Source organism: Aythya marila (assembly GCF_965140915.1).
Source record: "Aythya marila genome assembly, chromosome: 17".
NCBI classification, from domain to species: Eukaryota; Metazoa; Chordata; class Aves; order Anseriformes; family Anatidae; genus Aythya; species Aythya marila.
The window spans coordinates 9381347-9396222 of NC_139058.1; the positions used below are offsets into that span (position 1 = coordinate 9381347).

Below are 14876 nucleotides of genomic sequence, written 5' to 3' on the forward strand. Positions count from 1 at the left end.
TTGCTTTTTACAAGTTCATCCTTTCCTTTTAACTTCTTTTGTTTCCTGTGTCAAAGTTGATGTTGGGTCTGTTTCCAGACCTTTTCATGCTGGTCTCTTGCAGGTCTCTTCTTATTTTTCCTTTCCCTCTCAAGGGGGTCTGCCAGGCTAACAGCAAACCGTTTGGGGATAGGGTCAGACACCTTGGAGTGGAGTCCCCTTGGAAGGGATGTCTTTTCACCTAATATTTGAGCATTACAAGGAATGTGCTTATTCCAGACCGAGGAAGTAGCTTACCCATTACTCTTGTCACAAGGGGTTTATTTCCAAAGATGCACTTTAGTGATCCTGGAAAGCACATGGATACACTGCAAATTCCACAAGCACTCATTTGACCTTTATTTCCAATAGATGCTGATTTATGGCAGCATTAATGATTTACCACGATTTCCCTCTAGCAGGCAGTATGGTCTAGCAGGGGGGGAAAGGGAAGAAGTCAGGCATGCTGAGCAAGATGGCACTGTAGGAAGACGGGTATAAGGAATGAGCCTTTAGTGTCTTAAAAGACACAAAACCACTCCTCCCTGCAAGCCAGTAGGGTTGAGGAAGCCCAGGCCAGGTTAAGCTAGTTAACCTAATCCCTTCTTTTCAAGGGCACGGGTGGCAGCTCCCCCCAAGCCCCCTGCTCCTGCGGGGGCTCTCCATGGGCCGCAGCCTCCTCCAGGCCACATCCACCTGCTCCACTGGGGGCTCCTCCACCCATGGGGGGACTGCAGCGTGGAGATCTGCTCCATGTGGGACCCATGGGCTGCAGGGGGACAGCCTGCTCCACCAGGGGCCTCTGCACAGGCTGCAGGGGAACTTGTGCTGTGTGCCTGGAGCACCTCCTGCCCTCCTGCTGCTTTCACCTTGGGGTCTGCAGGGCTTATTTCTCTCACATTTTCTCACCCTTGTCTCCCAGCTGCTACTGAGCAGCATTTTCACCCTTCCTTAAATCTGCCTTCACTGGCTCAGCTCTGACCAGCAGCGGGTCCCTTTTGGAACAGGCTGGAAATGGCCCTTGTCTGACACAGGGCAGCTGCTGGGCTCTGCTCACAGCTCTGCAGCCCCCCCACACCAAACCCTTGTCACGTAAACCCAGCACAGCAGGGGAAGGCCACTGCTTTTGGTACCAGCTCTTGGCACTGCCACAAGTCTTGTCAGAGGGTGGTGTGACAATCAGAAAGCAGGATGTTAGGGGTGCAAAAGAAACTGCCACTCAACGTTTGGGTCCAAATTTTATTGCATTGCGCAGCGTCTGCAACAGCCAGTAGTGAAGGTCTCACTTCCAGACACGGGATTCCTTGACCCTGACAACACAATCCCAGAGATGGGCTCTCCTCTGTCCCTGACTCTTCGATCGGTGAAAGCCAAATGCAGGTACCATCAGTGGGATGTGTTTTCCAAGTCACTGCTTTTTTCATTTCCTTATCAGTAAACTGCAAAGCACTACAAGCAAGGGTGTGTCACATTGTATAGCAAAGAATACAAAAACTGAGGCCCTTTTCCCAAATTTTGTGATGGGAATGTGGAGTACTTGGAGTCCTGGAGAGGCCAGCAAATACTCAGACACACAGAGATTGAGTTCTCTGGGAGAGGCACCACAATTCTTTGTCTCATCAGTACCAGGAACTCTTGGGAACTGAATCCCATTGCAGCTCAGTGCTCCTCCTCTGACACGCAGTAACTCCAGGCTGAAGACTGGATGCTCCGTTGCCATTGCTGATGGAGGCAAACAGACCCGCTGTGGATTAGCCTACTTGTGCTTGTCTGCAGCTCTGCTCTCTTCATCATGCTTTCTTTCAGTACGGGTACATCGCTGTACGTCCCAACAGAAGAATCTCAGAAACAACGCACAAAACAGTAACCTTGGCTGGAGATGGCAGCCTATGTCTGGATGCTTCTCTAACACAGTGTCTCCTTTACCCCAGGAATTTAATGTCCTTTATGCCTTTCTTCTTCAAATGTAGCAACGAATATCCTCCAAAAAGAAAAAAAAAAAAAAAAAGGATAAAGACCATGCTGCAGGTCACAGAAACATGGTCACAAGCAGCTCAAAAAAAGTTGTAATTTCAAAATATGAACAAAATAGTCCTTGAACAAAATATGGACCGGAGAGTTCGTTATTAAAGTCTAGTAACAATCATCAGGGAGCAGTTATTCTGTGGTAGGGCCGGCTGCCCCTTCTTCCCACGGTGGTTCAGGCGGTTGAACTCCTCCATGATCTGCAGCATCGTCTTTCCTTTGGTCTCTGGCACCACCAGGAAAACAAAGATAGCCATGGACAGGCAGTATGCCAGGAAAATGATGAAACAGAAACTACCAAGGCCTTCCTATGGGAAAAGAAAGGAGAAAATATGTTCATATAAATTGATCTAGATATCTTTCTCATATGATATGTTTCTGGTTTTGTATTCACTAAAACACTTGATGTCAGTCCTGCTTGCAGCCACCGTGGGAACAGCACTGAGTGTTAAGGCAAGCTAATTCTCCTTTCCTGCCTAGGGAGGGAAGCAGTACGCTCAGCAGGCATTGAATGCCATTGCTTGGCAATTCAGAGAGGTGCTGAGCCACGTTCCAGTTACTGTTCCTCTCTGCTCCTTCTCAGTCAGTGCTAGACTGGGGAGGGTCCGTTGTGTGTTAGCTCGGTCCCTCCTTGCACAGTCCCCAGAGGTTAGGGGCTTCTGTTTCCCTGCGACTTCCTAGTCCTGGGTGAGACCTCTGGGACAAATACAGGCACGGCCTTTTTCCGCACCAACCCCAAAGGACACACAGGACAAGGAGGGAAAAGCAGGGAGCCCCTCGTGACATTCAGATGACTGCTGGCGGTGTCGATGCCTGTCACCCTTCCATGTTTGCCAGGGATACTCCCTGGGTGCACAGTTAGCAGCATTTTGTGGGTTTGCTACACTTCAGTACGTATCTAGGTAGAAAGCAAGAGACCATCAGAACTGCAGTCAGTGCGGCCTCTGTTCATTGATATGATGAAAAGGAGAAGCAGGCTCTGGGCTCAGGAAGGGCCGCACCTCCTCCTCCAGAGTTTTAACACACCCTGCCTTGCTTACCACAATGAAAGGGAACACAAGCCCAAGGAAGAAGAGTTGGATCCAGTTTGAAGCACCATTAAAAACATAAGCAGCTGGTCTGTATGACTGAATAAATATTTCTGTGGGCAGGAGGCATAATACTCCAGCTGAAAAAAACATTGAAGAAAAAAGGGAAAATTAAAAATTTTGCAGGATGCTTCTGTAACTCATACTGCATATCGCCATGGAAGTCGATGGCTTTATCTGACCTGGAAGTGTTTGAGGTGCTGCTTGGTCCTTCAGGAGAAAGGCATGCAGGAAAGCAATAGGAAATGAAATTTTAACTCCTGCCACACTACAGAGTGCTCCAGGACCTGGAACATCTCCTCCCACTGAATCAGGAGCAGGGACTCACACTGACTGTGGAGCAGCCTTGCCTCTCCTAAAGGCTGCATGAGGAAGGCAGAGGTATATGAAATACATGAAATACCAACCTGGTCCAATGCCAAAGCTCATGATGTAGATAAAGATGAGTACAACAGAGCAGTATGGTACCCAGGAGAAAGAATCCTGTGATGGGAAACAAAAAGCAAATTAAACCTGAAATTAAAATTTTATTCATCCAGCTCCCTTAGAAACGGGGTCAATCTTCATTGCTGTTTGGTATCACCAACATCTGTGTCCTCAGCTCCCACACACTTTACAGGGAGATAATTTTGGCAGCAGTCAGGGGTGTATAAAGCTATTGCCTTGAATCTGTGTGTATGTGGCTGGGAACTGCCAGTGTGATGGTTAGCCCCCAGGATAATTCTGCTTCAGCTACAAAACGATTTGGGGGAAGGGAAATAGTGATGATGTCTGCCATAGAATAAAATGGAAGATGTGATGCTTACCTGCAGTGTGAGCGTGACCGTGAGAAGCCCTAAAGCCAGGGCCATCACCGTGTAGCTTTTCCACAGCAGTGTCTTCCTCCCCGCCCGCTCTACGAGGTAGCCCTGCAACCAGGAGGACACGCGGTCAGCTCCAGGGGCAGGCACGAGGAGGAGCCCTCAGCAGCCAGGTCTGGGAGGCTCTGGGGAGCTGGGCTCCTCCAGGAGGGGCTGAGCACCACCAGAGGCAGGTGCTGGGGCAAGCTGGGGAGGTGCAGGGCTGCAGGGAGCATTGTGTGGGCAGGGCAGGACCAGGGCGGCACTCTGCAGGCAAAGGACAGCTGGGAGGACAGCAACGTGGAAACGTTTGCACTGTTCATTGCCATGAATCTACAGCCGAGAGTCCTGCTGAGAAGGGAGGTGTTTTGCAGGATCAGTACAAGGTACTCCTGCTGAGTTGTTGCATGAGTTTCATTTCTGGCGCTCAATTTGCAGTAGTTTCTAAAGATTGCAATGAAATGGGCACTACAGCAGGATGAATTCAGCTGAGGATCCACTTACACACAGAACCGTGGTGAGGATCTCAGTGACCCCAACTCCCAGGGAGACGTAGCGGGTTTGAGCAGGGGAGATTCCCACTTGTAGGAAGACATTGTATGCATAAAAGTAAACCTGGAAAGTACAGAAACATGTGAAGGCTGCTCCTAGGTGGTTCTGTTTACACTAGCTTTGCCTTTTTTGACAGATAATAACTAATCAGGCCTTAGGAAAATAAAATCTTCCTGATTTCAGTAACTAATCCTCAATGTTTCCATGAGACTCATTTGTGCAGAAGAGTTTTTGTGAACAGCTCTGTTTCTAACTCAGTAACACACGGTCTTTTTTTCTTTTTTTGCTTTCTTTTAGCACTGGCCTTTGCTTTATGTTACAGGTTACAAAATTCTTCATCCTTTAGCATCTCATGCAGGACATGGAGCACACGTCCTGTTTTAGTGTCTCATGTGCAGAACATAGAGCACATAGAAATACTGACAGTACTTGCTAAGCAAATGGTTAAAATTATCTATTGCATCTCTAAATATCTTCAGTGATTTCGATAGCCACTATTTTTCCAGATGTAAGTCCTCCTAACGCAGAAGAAATTCCACTGTGACTATACTAAATTTATACTGATCCTTCGTGATATATTTACTTCTGCAAGAGAGGAGTAGAAAATGGTTTTATGAATCTCAAAGTCTTTCTGAATTTGCAAAATTAATCTGATTTTTGAAATGTGTTATCATAAGAGAGATGCCTTCAGAAGACACTTGCTAAAACACAGATCTCACCTTATCCCAAGTCCCAAGCTTCCATGGGAATAGATTATAATAAACACTGACATTTCCCCTTCTTACAGCCCCTGTTGCAATCAGCATTTTACTACTCATTGCAGAACTTACTTTTTGCCAAGGAATCGTAAGCAGACTAAAAAGCAGAGAGAAGTAGCACACGTACCACATTGACTCCAATTAACTGCATGCATGCGGCGACGAGGAAAAGAGTGATGAGCTGCCAGCGGACAGCTTTGTCACGAAAAAGATCGCAGACGTGCTTAGCCTTCTCCCCACGGATGGCTTCTTGCTCTGCAGTCATGTCATCTATTTCGGCCATGTGGTCACCGTCTCCCCAGAGCTGCTTCACAGCTGGACGGACGGGAAGAGAAGGTGACTCCTGGTCCACGCTCCCCAGCACAGCCCTGGATTCAGGGAGTACGTCCTGCCTTGCAGTTTTATTTCAGCTTCAGGCTCTTTGCCTGTGTGAACTTCCTAGAGGTCTGGGTTCAGCCTAGATGCTGACCCAGCTCACTGTGAACTGGTTTTACTCATAAATCTTAGTCACAACCTCACCGTTGGCCAGTAGCTCTTTACAGGGTTTCATTGTAAACCGAGCCTAAATTCTCACTGATCCTTCCCTGACTCCCCTCCCGCCACACATACAGCTCTCAGGCATACACTAAAGCAAGGAAAAACAGTTCCTATGGTAAAAAATAAGTCTAAAGCCAGAGTTCTGCCTTTTCATCCTCCAGAAAGCCACAATGGCTATTTCTGTGTTCATGTCAGTGGCTGCTGTTAGGCCTGCTGAAGACCTGGAATGGCATGCTGGTAGGGAGCATCCATTCCTTACACAGAGCCAGGGTGTGCTGCATCCGTGCCCTGACTGCTCAGGGCACAAGCTCCGCGTGCTCGCATCCCCCAGAGGATCCTGGCAGAGGACAAGGCAAGTACTAGCGCCAAGACAGCTCTAACACCAAAACAGAAGGGGCTGCCTTGTGTTAAAACTGCAGGTGGTTTCAGAGCCAAAAGGCCAAGAGCCTCTTTCCAAACTGAACATCTCTTTCAGGCTGTCTGTGGGGTTTTCCCATATTTTCCTTTTTTTTTTTTTTTTTTTTTTTTTTTTTTTTTTTTTTTTTTTCTAAAATGAAAGCTTTGTGGCCCCTTTCCTTACCTTTGATGCACCCCTCCTTGTCCTTTTTGTCGATGAGCAGGTAGCGGGGCGAGTCTGGGAAGAAGGGCAGGGTGAGAAGCTGAACGAGGGCAGGAAGCGCGTTCGCTGCCATGAGAATTGGCCAGAGAGCATCCACCCCGAGGACTTCTCTGAAACCAGACCAGCAGAGCAAGAAGAGCTGAACATCGCTGTGCACTGGCCAAGTGAGCACATGGGACACAGGCTGGTCCCTCAGCCCTGCTGCGTGTGTCCTGGCAGTCGCCACTGAGGGGTCTCCAGGATTTCTCGGCCCAGAAAAATTAAATCTCAAAGGAGGAGAAAGGGGAGAGCAGAGTGCCACTGCCTGCAGCACAGGCATTACACAGCGTTGCCACCTGTTGCTCAGCAGGGAGTGCAGCACCCTAACTGCAGCCTGCAATCCCCCAGCGAGGAGCATTGGCCGGGCAGAGCACCCAGAAAGTGGCTGATCCCTCTGCTTCTGCTGCAAAGAGTTACCCCCAAGTTACAACGCAGACAGGATCTGTGGGTTCCCAGCCTGGGACTGGCCTTCCGAAAAAGCAGCTCCGAGTACACTATGGGCAGAACGACCTGTGCCCGGGGACAGGACAGACTGCCTTTGGCACAGGACAGGCAGACAGGGCCTGGGCTGAGGGGCAGGGATCCACCAAAGCCTTCTGGTTTTGCATGAGTGCCTGGTGAGTGGGTGTGCTGCTTTTTGTGTGTTTCCAGGAAGTTTTTGGTCCATCTGACACTCACTGTTCCTTCTTAAAAAGGTAAGACGTAAAACTCATCTGTTAAAGGTTTTCATTTCTGTATTTTGATCTGTGTTTGCCAGGAAGCAACATCATTCTTCAGTATTAAATATTTGTATGATTTCTGTTTTCCATTTACTTAAGTCTGGAATTCGTGCCGAGCCAATTTGGTCTGGCTACCTAGGGTACCCTGAAAACATGTCTAAAAAAGCTGTTGATTTGCCTTTCTGTAGGCTTGCATTGACATATGCACATATTTTAAAAACAGAAGAAATTAAGCAGCTCTCTGACCCCCTTACCTGAGACCCAGAGCAAATCCTATAAACTTGCCGATGGCGATGGCAGTGGAAGCTGTTATGGCAATCACCCCACGCAGCTTCTGCGGGGCACATTCCCCAGCATACATGATGTGGATATTCAGACCCAAACCTGCAGCGACAAATGACCGTCAGACGGAGCAGTACAAACTCCTGGCGGTCTGGTGTTTTGGAAGGGCAAAGGGTTAGGCTATAAAATGTTTTTTACAGGGCTGAGTATGAGTCTGGCTCACACAAAATGTGTTCCCAACACCTTGGCATTGCATCTTTGCTAAGTATTTCACTAAGCAAGTATGTTCTCCTGGGAAGTCAGTTCTTCACCAGGCTGGCCTTCCCTTGCCATGGCTCCTCCAGCCACAGGATTGCTATCTATCCCTTTAATCCCAGTTAGACATGTCAGCATATACTCAGGATCTCGTGTGCTTTATTTTGTGCTTGAAGCCAAAAGTTAACACAATCACACCATATATTCCATTTACTCTGTGAATTAATTAAGAATTATTCTCACTAAAACACATTTATTTATTCATTTGCTGGTTAGTATTTTCTTTATCCAGCTGCTCAGGGATCAAAACACCGACAGAGTGTAACCTTCTGAGGATCTGGAAATTAGAATTGCCTGCCTTGAAAACCACTCCCTTGTCTGTAACGTGGAAGGCAGTGTCAGCCACAACAGCAGCAAGAGAAAAAACAGAGGTTAGCTTTCTGTTGAGTGAGCGTGCTCCCTGAAATATCACACGCTTTGGCTTTTTCACGAGTTGGTAGTATTTTTATATGGATTGGATGTGAAGATAAAAAAAAAAAATTAAAAAAAAATGGAGCTGTCACACATGATTAATTATGTTTGTGTTTTCTTAGTAAAAAGTTCATTCAGTAATCAGGCACTCTTCAGAGTTTAGTGAAAATCTGTAATCCATACAGTCAGACTGGTAAAACATTGTGACCCTCAGCCACTGCTCTCCCAGCTATTAAAACCCATATGTAGGAATGCAGATTTACCTCCACAAACTCCAGCTAATAATCTGCCAATGATGATCATCTCAAAGGATCCAGACAGCCGGCTGAGTCCCATCAGAGCTGCACTCAGCAGAGCGGGGATGTTGTTGAGCAGCATGACCTTCTTCCTGGAATTCATTTAAATTAGGATGAGCATGAATACTGCCCATGTGGCATTCACGGCTGGACAGAAGTCACATATTGTATCATGGGTATCACTGAGATCAGCTGCCGTGAAGCAAATGGGAAAGGAGAAAATTTTGTCATAGTCTGAAAAGCCAGCTGGAGCTTTTCATGCTTACAGCACCACGTGCAGGTATTCTACTGGAGCCCGCATCTACGCTGAGGAACAGCCTTTGTGAGATGGTGTCTGGGAAATTTGTGTTTAAAAGGTATGTTCCGAGAAACCACTCTCCAAGTGGTTTCTCTGAACTAGGTTGGCTTTGGAATTTACAAGGACCATGGCATGATTTACGTGATCATTGGCAGTTTTTGCCATTCTCTGTCTTCACTGAACTGATCTGAAGTGGCCCTGGGCTGCTCACAGCACCACTTTACAAGCAGCGTTTCTACCAAGAGACAACCACTTGTTTTTGCAGGTGTTGGCGTAAACAGAAAGACCAGTAAAGTCATTATTCCTACCTTCCAAATCTAACAGACAAATACCCGGCAGACAAGGACCCCAGGAGCCCACCGATGCTGTAAATCGACACAACGAAGGACCACATCAACGTAATGATCTCTTCACTGGGAGAAGATCCGTATCTCTTCAGCCAGGCCTCACGGATGAAACTTTTGATGTACTTTAAAAGAAAAACAGAAATGGACTCAATCAACGTATTTCCTAATAATTGCACCTCTTTTTTTGCTTCTCTTACCTACCTGCGTGTCTTGCTTGATACATTTCTATCAACACCTTGGCTGCAATCTTAGCCCCAGTGAAATGAAAGGGAATTTTGCCACTAACATTACAGGAGTCCATGGTTTAAAAACACAGTGCAATGAATCACAGTAACTATCAATATTAAATACCAGTAGTGGGTGCCACTAAGAGAAGAGCAAGCTGGGCTTCTGTTTATGTGCTAGACCCTGACCATTTTGTTACCCAGGTTTTCCCTCCATTCCCATTTGTTCCTCTCGTCCACCTTCTGCATCCTGCCTGATGCCTTGGGTGAAATTCAGGTTTGACTCCAGTTGACCTCAGTGAGGTCAGGATTTGTCCCTTGATGTGCACTATTCTGGGGTCTCTCTGACCTGCTCTAGATAACTTCAGTGTGTCCTCATTCAGGATGAGGCTTCGCAATGTGGTGATACTACAAGCTCGGTGTCCTCAGCACCACTGAAGATGACAAACACCTCACCCAATTCCCCTTTTTCAGCTGCGGTATCAGCGCTGACCTCAGCTCCAGAGCTACAGTTCTTCCCTGTCCTGTTTCGCCTTAGATGCATTCACATAGATGTAGTGTGCATAGCCAGAGACCTGCTGCAAGGCAGTCCCTGAGCTCTGGAGAGAGCAGAACGTCCTGTGAACAATCCAACTCGGTAATGGACACATGGCTGTCTTCATAGATATTCCTCATCCTCCCCTTTCCCAGTTTCGTGACACCAGACAGAAGTTAAATGCAATGAAACACAGGAGCGATGGCAGCTGCTCTGAGAACCAGGAAGCCACAAGTCTAGCTTTGAGAGCAGAAGGGAAAAACTAGTGACTGGAAATAGAGAGAGGAGCACATGAGGACACTGAAATGCATGCTGAGAGCTCAACTGGTGGGCTTACCTCGGCAGGAGAATTGATGATGGAGACTTGCAGCCCATATTGGAAAGTTCCACCAATGCCCAGGACAAAAGCCAGGAGGAAGAGGTTGTAGCTCATTTTCTGGCTGGAAGAAAAAACAGCAAAGAAAGCAAGTGCAGCTATTCAGACATGCCCCGGCTGTCCTGTTTTGCCTGTGGGAACCCTTACAGCTAGTGCAGTGCAAGACCACAGCAGCAAGAGCACAGGGCAGTAGGAAATTTGTGGAAAGGAGAGAACTTCTCCCAGCACCCGGATTCACACTTCAGTGCTCCTGGCTCCAGCTTTGGGCAACTTAATTGGCACTAGCATGGGATTGCTAGTCCCTCCCACTCCCCATGCTCTGTTACGGAGAGTCCTAGTGGGGATGTGTCCAGCAATCATGGCACGATGCTGCACTTTTATCTCTAGAACAAATCGTATCCAAAGGCAATGCTGAGCAATAACTGCTAAACATTTACAAGCTGATTTCTAATCAGATGAATGCCATTGTTTCAATGGGCACCAAATTTATCCATGTTGTAAAATTGTTGGCTTCAGAGGACTCGGTTCTGAATAAATCTGATATTTGGTGCATTCATAAATCAAATGATGGCAATCTGCTGCGTGTCAGAGCACTAGGAAGAAATGAGACTTGTGGTCTCTGCAACTAGACATCTCCTAACATCCTTCATGTTCCTAAAGATGCCACACATCAGCATGAGACAGATCATCAGCAACAAAGTCAGTAAACTCTATTCTATGTACAAAACGTGTATTGCACCTGCAGCAAATTTCTTCATCTTATCCTCATTCTGTATCATAACACCATTGCTTGATTGATTGCTTCAGTTTTGTGTTGCATCTCTTGGGTGCCTTTTCCAGTCTCACAGATTTTAAAATCAGGAAGACTTTATTATTATTATTGTTATTTAATACTCATCCTAAAATTGTTTTTTAAAAATATCTTTGTTTTATATTTTCTGGGTATTTTTTTCCTATACCTCCTTGACAAGAAAGGATTGATTTCCATCCTTTGGTGTTTACATCTTTCAGATACTTACTTACTGATAACTCATTTATTGTGGAGGACTTTTTCAGTCCTCTGGTCCTCTTCCATCTGTCAAATCATGCAGCCTTGTTTTGTTGCTCTGCTCTGAACTCCTTTGGTTTATCTTCTCTATCATGTATCAGGCATTAAATACAAAAGTGCTCTCAAATCCAATTTCCTTTGATTTTTAAAAATATTTTCTTGCAAGATATTTGATATCTCTCAATTATGACTCTGTACTATTATTTTAACGATATTTGATTCAGATTTATTTTTCTTTCTGTACTTAATTTATACAATTGGTCTTTTAGAATAGCAGAAAAGAAAAAAATCTGTACTGAAAAAAATCTATTTGGGGAAAAAAAAAAAAAAAAAAAGAAATATATTCTATTTGGGGGAAAAAAAGAGAAACATATACCAACTTGCATGCAAAGGTAGTCATCTCAGCTTGCAGGCTAGGTCTTTCCTGACGCTTTCTTCAGGTACTTTGGAAAAAGTCAGTCTATATATAGAGAAAGAGGAGCCCGAGATAATATTTCAACACATTGTTTCATTCTCTTTCAGCGTTTGCACTCTCTTTGGTTTGTCATGAAGTTCTTGCTATTGGTTTGTCATTATTGTGTTGGTTACTGATGAAACTGCCGGTCATCTCGGCGAGTTGAGCATTCACGCCAGGTCAGTTGGGAAGAGAAGCTGAAGCGACAGCTGACACGGAGCTGCAGGAGATGAGTAAAGGACAACAAGAAGGCACTAATGGAAAGCAAAGTCCAGGGACCAGCACAAACCAGAGCAGACTGGCCTGGCCTCCCCAAGACATAGGTTGGGTAATCACTCATCACACCGAAGGAGGAGGTCCTGTTACTTTGAGCCTCACCACGGTAAAGCCTTCTGAAGCCTGTCTCCGAAACATGACTAAGCCTGACTAAGCCTGAGCACTCAACACTTGGGTTGTGGGGTCAGTCGACTCTTCAAGGCTAATGGTCACTGCCTTAAAGTTCAAGTCTGTGTCCCCATAGCAGGGTAGATGCTAGGGAGGTTGAACGTCAGTTTTGCATCCTAACTGTAAAATTAAAAAAGGACATCTTTACTTTTATCCATATTCTTAAATCACCTCTATCTAGCAGTCTCCGTGTTTCTGTTAAAAGGTTTTTACAAGATGCGTTTCTGCCTGATGCTTCACATAAGAAAATTGACCTAAACAACTGACATACATTTTTTCAGTTTATGAAGGTGTGTTCAGTAACAATTAACCAACTTGTTAAGTGTTTCAATTAAAATGTAACCGATCAGATCAATTAAAATGTAACCACTGTTTGTCTTTGCTTAGTCACTCTGAGGACACCTGATTTCAGGCCATAGTCAGAAGAAACGCCAGGAGTTGGAATTGGTGTTTCCTGAAGTGTACTCGCAGGATGGGGTCCCTAACTCTGGAAGTGTTGAATGCGTGTCATTCCTCGCCAGCTGTGTGGCATACGGCCAGCTGCAGAAGGTGCCCGTCCTTCCAGGGATCTGGGGAAAGCAGAAAAATGCTGACTTGGGCATTAGCCACAAAGGTGGCTGAGCTGAGGACCTTTGGATGTCGCAGGACTTCTCCGTTTTGCCCAGTTCTTCTCTGACCTGCACCTCCTGGCAGTCTGTGCTGGGCTCTCCCTCACCCAGGCAGTCTCTTCAGTCCATCCCCAGCTTCCACCCTGCGTCTTCTCTACTGCCTTGTCTTCCCTCCTGTCTCCTGTATTCTCTGATCCTCACCAAAGGAATGTCAGAGTATTTTGGTACCATTGTGATGCTACCAGCACTTTTTGCTTTAACAATTTTACGCTTTCCATCTGCCCCTTCCTGCGCTCTCCAGACTGCATAAATGAAAAGTATCTCTGCATTTCCTAGCTTGCAGGTGTCTTACTCTTGGTTGTCTTTCTCAAATTCCTGATTGTTTCCAAATCTCAGTGTTGCCCAAAAGCAGAGACATTCTGTTGCCCATGTGTGTGTGTGACTGACTACTAGCACCAAACACAAGTGAACAAAAGTTTAGATTTATTTTCCCTATGTTGTAAACTGTAGACAATGAAAGACAGCTCTTGCACAGACTCCTTGTCTGAGAAATATATCTGCCTCTCCACTCATGCCCAGCATGACCATAATACGCTCTGGAAATGTGATGTTTACATTCATGCCATTTAAAAATGCTGCACTTTTATTGACTTAGTTACAAATATAAAGAAAGAAACTTCAACTACTTATTTTGCCAATGTATACATTCTTCTTTGCTGCAACCATCAGCAGAAAACCATCACCAGTCAACCTGATGCCTGGGAAAACCATGTGAAATGAGAACCTTTGCCCTGTTCTCTACTGGGCTATCTACAGAATATCAGCATCACATCTGGGTCTTTTCCAATATGCTCTGTGGAGACAAATGAGAACGTGCTGTGGGGAATCTTCTCCACATCCAGAAGCAGCAGCTGCCATCGCAGCTCCTCACCACACTCCAGCCTCAGCAGAACGTGGGTGTAAAATGGAGTGGGAGCCCCACAGGGTGCGTCAGCAGTGTCTGTGCTCACGGTGTGCACGTGGGACCGGAGAATTACCTGTGCTTCACAGCAGAGGACTGGATGGCAAGAAACAAGCCATGAAGAAAACCAGCCCAGAATAAATAGTCTGCAAACAGTGCCCAAAAGTCAGTTGTATAATAAGCCACTTAGCAAGTACTAGAAGCTTTCTTCCTAATCCACCTGTCACATGTTTTTATAGCTGAAAATAATTAACTCTCACTGTTGCTCAACAAGTAGGGGGCGATTTGAAATCACTTAATAACAGAAACAACAGGAGCACTGCACAAGGTACTGAGAATTTCATCTGGTATCTGAAAAAAGAACTTAATCGTATTAATTTTTGTGTTTGAGAACCCAGATTTAGAAGCAAAAAAAGGCTTCTGAGGTGTAAGTTACTGTCTGGGTGGAGAAGACATACAGAAGATACTTAGAAAACATTTGCTGAAGCATTGCATGGTGGTAATTGATGATAAGAGAATAAGGCAGCAGTCTGTCCCTATTTAATATGGATTCTAATATATAAATGTGAATATAGATGTGTTATTTACTACTAGAAACTTAAAATAGATTTTTAAATATTTGGAGACATATATTAGTTGATGTACATTATAAATTTGCTTTAAAGAAGCAGCAACATGATTTATTTCCATAAGCACAAAGTTCTATATACGCAAAGATCTGGTGGTGTGTGCCAGGCTGATATGCTTTGGCTGCTAGCTATGGACCCTTCAGTGGGTGTATGCATTTATCCAAGAACACCTATGAACACCTCCTTGGGAAAGGAGGAAATCTATTTTTCATTTTCTCTCTCTCTTTTTTTTTTTTTTTTTTTTTAATCAAGGCCCATCTTAAATTCAGTCTTTGGTGCTAAAATTCAGATTTCAATACCTAACCATAGTATCCTAATTCAGTATTTAGGTACCTGGCAGCGTGGCCTGAGTCTCAGTGTTGGCTGGAAGCAAGTACTTTGCATTTCAACTCATGGAAGTGAGCAGCAGGACAATTTTTTAAGCTGTGTAGCAAGAAAAGAGTTTATCAGGTGT

At 45.4% G+C, this 14876-nt stretch overlaps 1 protein-coding gene across 1 annotated transcript; it reads right to left on the bottom strand.

Annotated features, from left to right (window-relative positions):
- Nucleotides 1-1265: 1265 nt before the first annotated feature.
- Nucleotides 1266-10336, bottom strand: LOC309884831 (solute carrier family 2, facilitated glucose transporter member 11-like). Its single transcript, XM_082774183.1, has 11 exons — nt 10240-10336; nt 9105-9265; nt 8466-8590; nt 7449-7578; nt 6398-6546; nt 5408-5595; nt 4475-4585; nt 3938-4039; nt 3539-3614; nt 3084-3211; nt 1266-2351 (listed from the first exon to the last, which is right to left on the bottom strand). Exons 1-11 carry the CDS (start codon nt 10333-10335, stop codon nt 2145-2147), a joined length of 1473 nt encoding a protein of 490 aa, XP_082630309.1. The 5' UTR covers nt 10336; the 3' UTR covers nt 1266-2144.
- Between the last annotated feature and the right edge of the window lie 4540 nt (nt 10337-14876).

Excerpts from the sequence above, each read along its gene's own strand:
- LOC309884831 (XM_082774183.1), bottom strand. The coding sequence starts at position 10,335 with ATGAGCTACAACCTCTTCCTCCTGGCTTTTGTCCTGGGCATTGGTGGA. Across the intron at positions 7,579-8,465 it reads ATTAGCTGGAGTTTGTGGAG|GTTTGGGTCTGAATATCCAC; the intron begins GTAAATCTGCAT and ends TTGTCGCTGCAG. Across the intron at positions 4,586-5,407 it reads AGTTAATTGGAGTCAATGTG|GTTTACTTTTATGCATACAA; the intron begins GTACGTGTGCTA and ends TGTACTTTCCAG.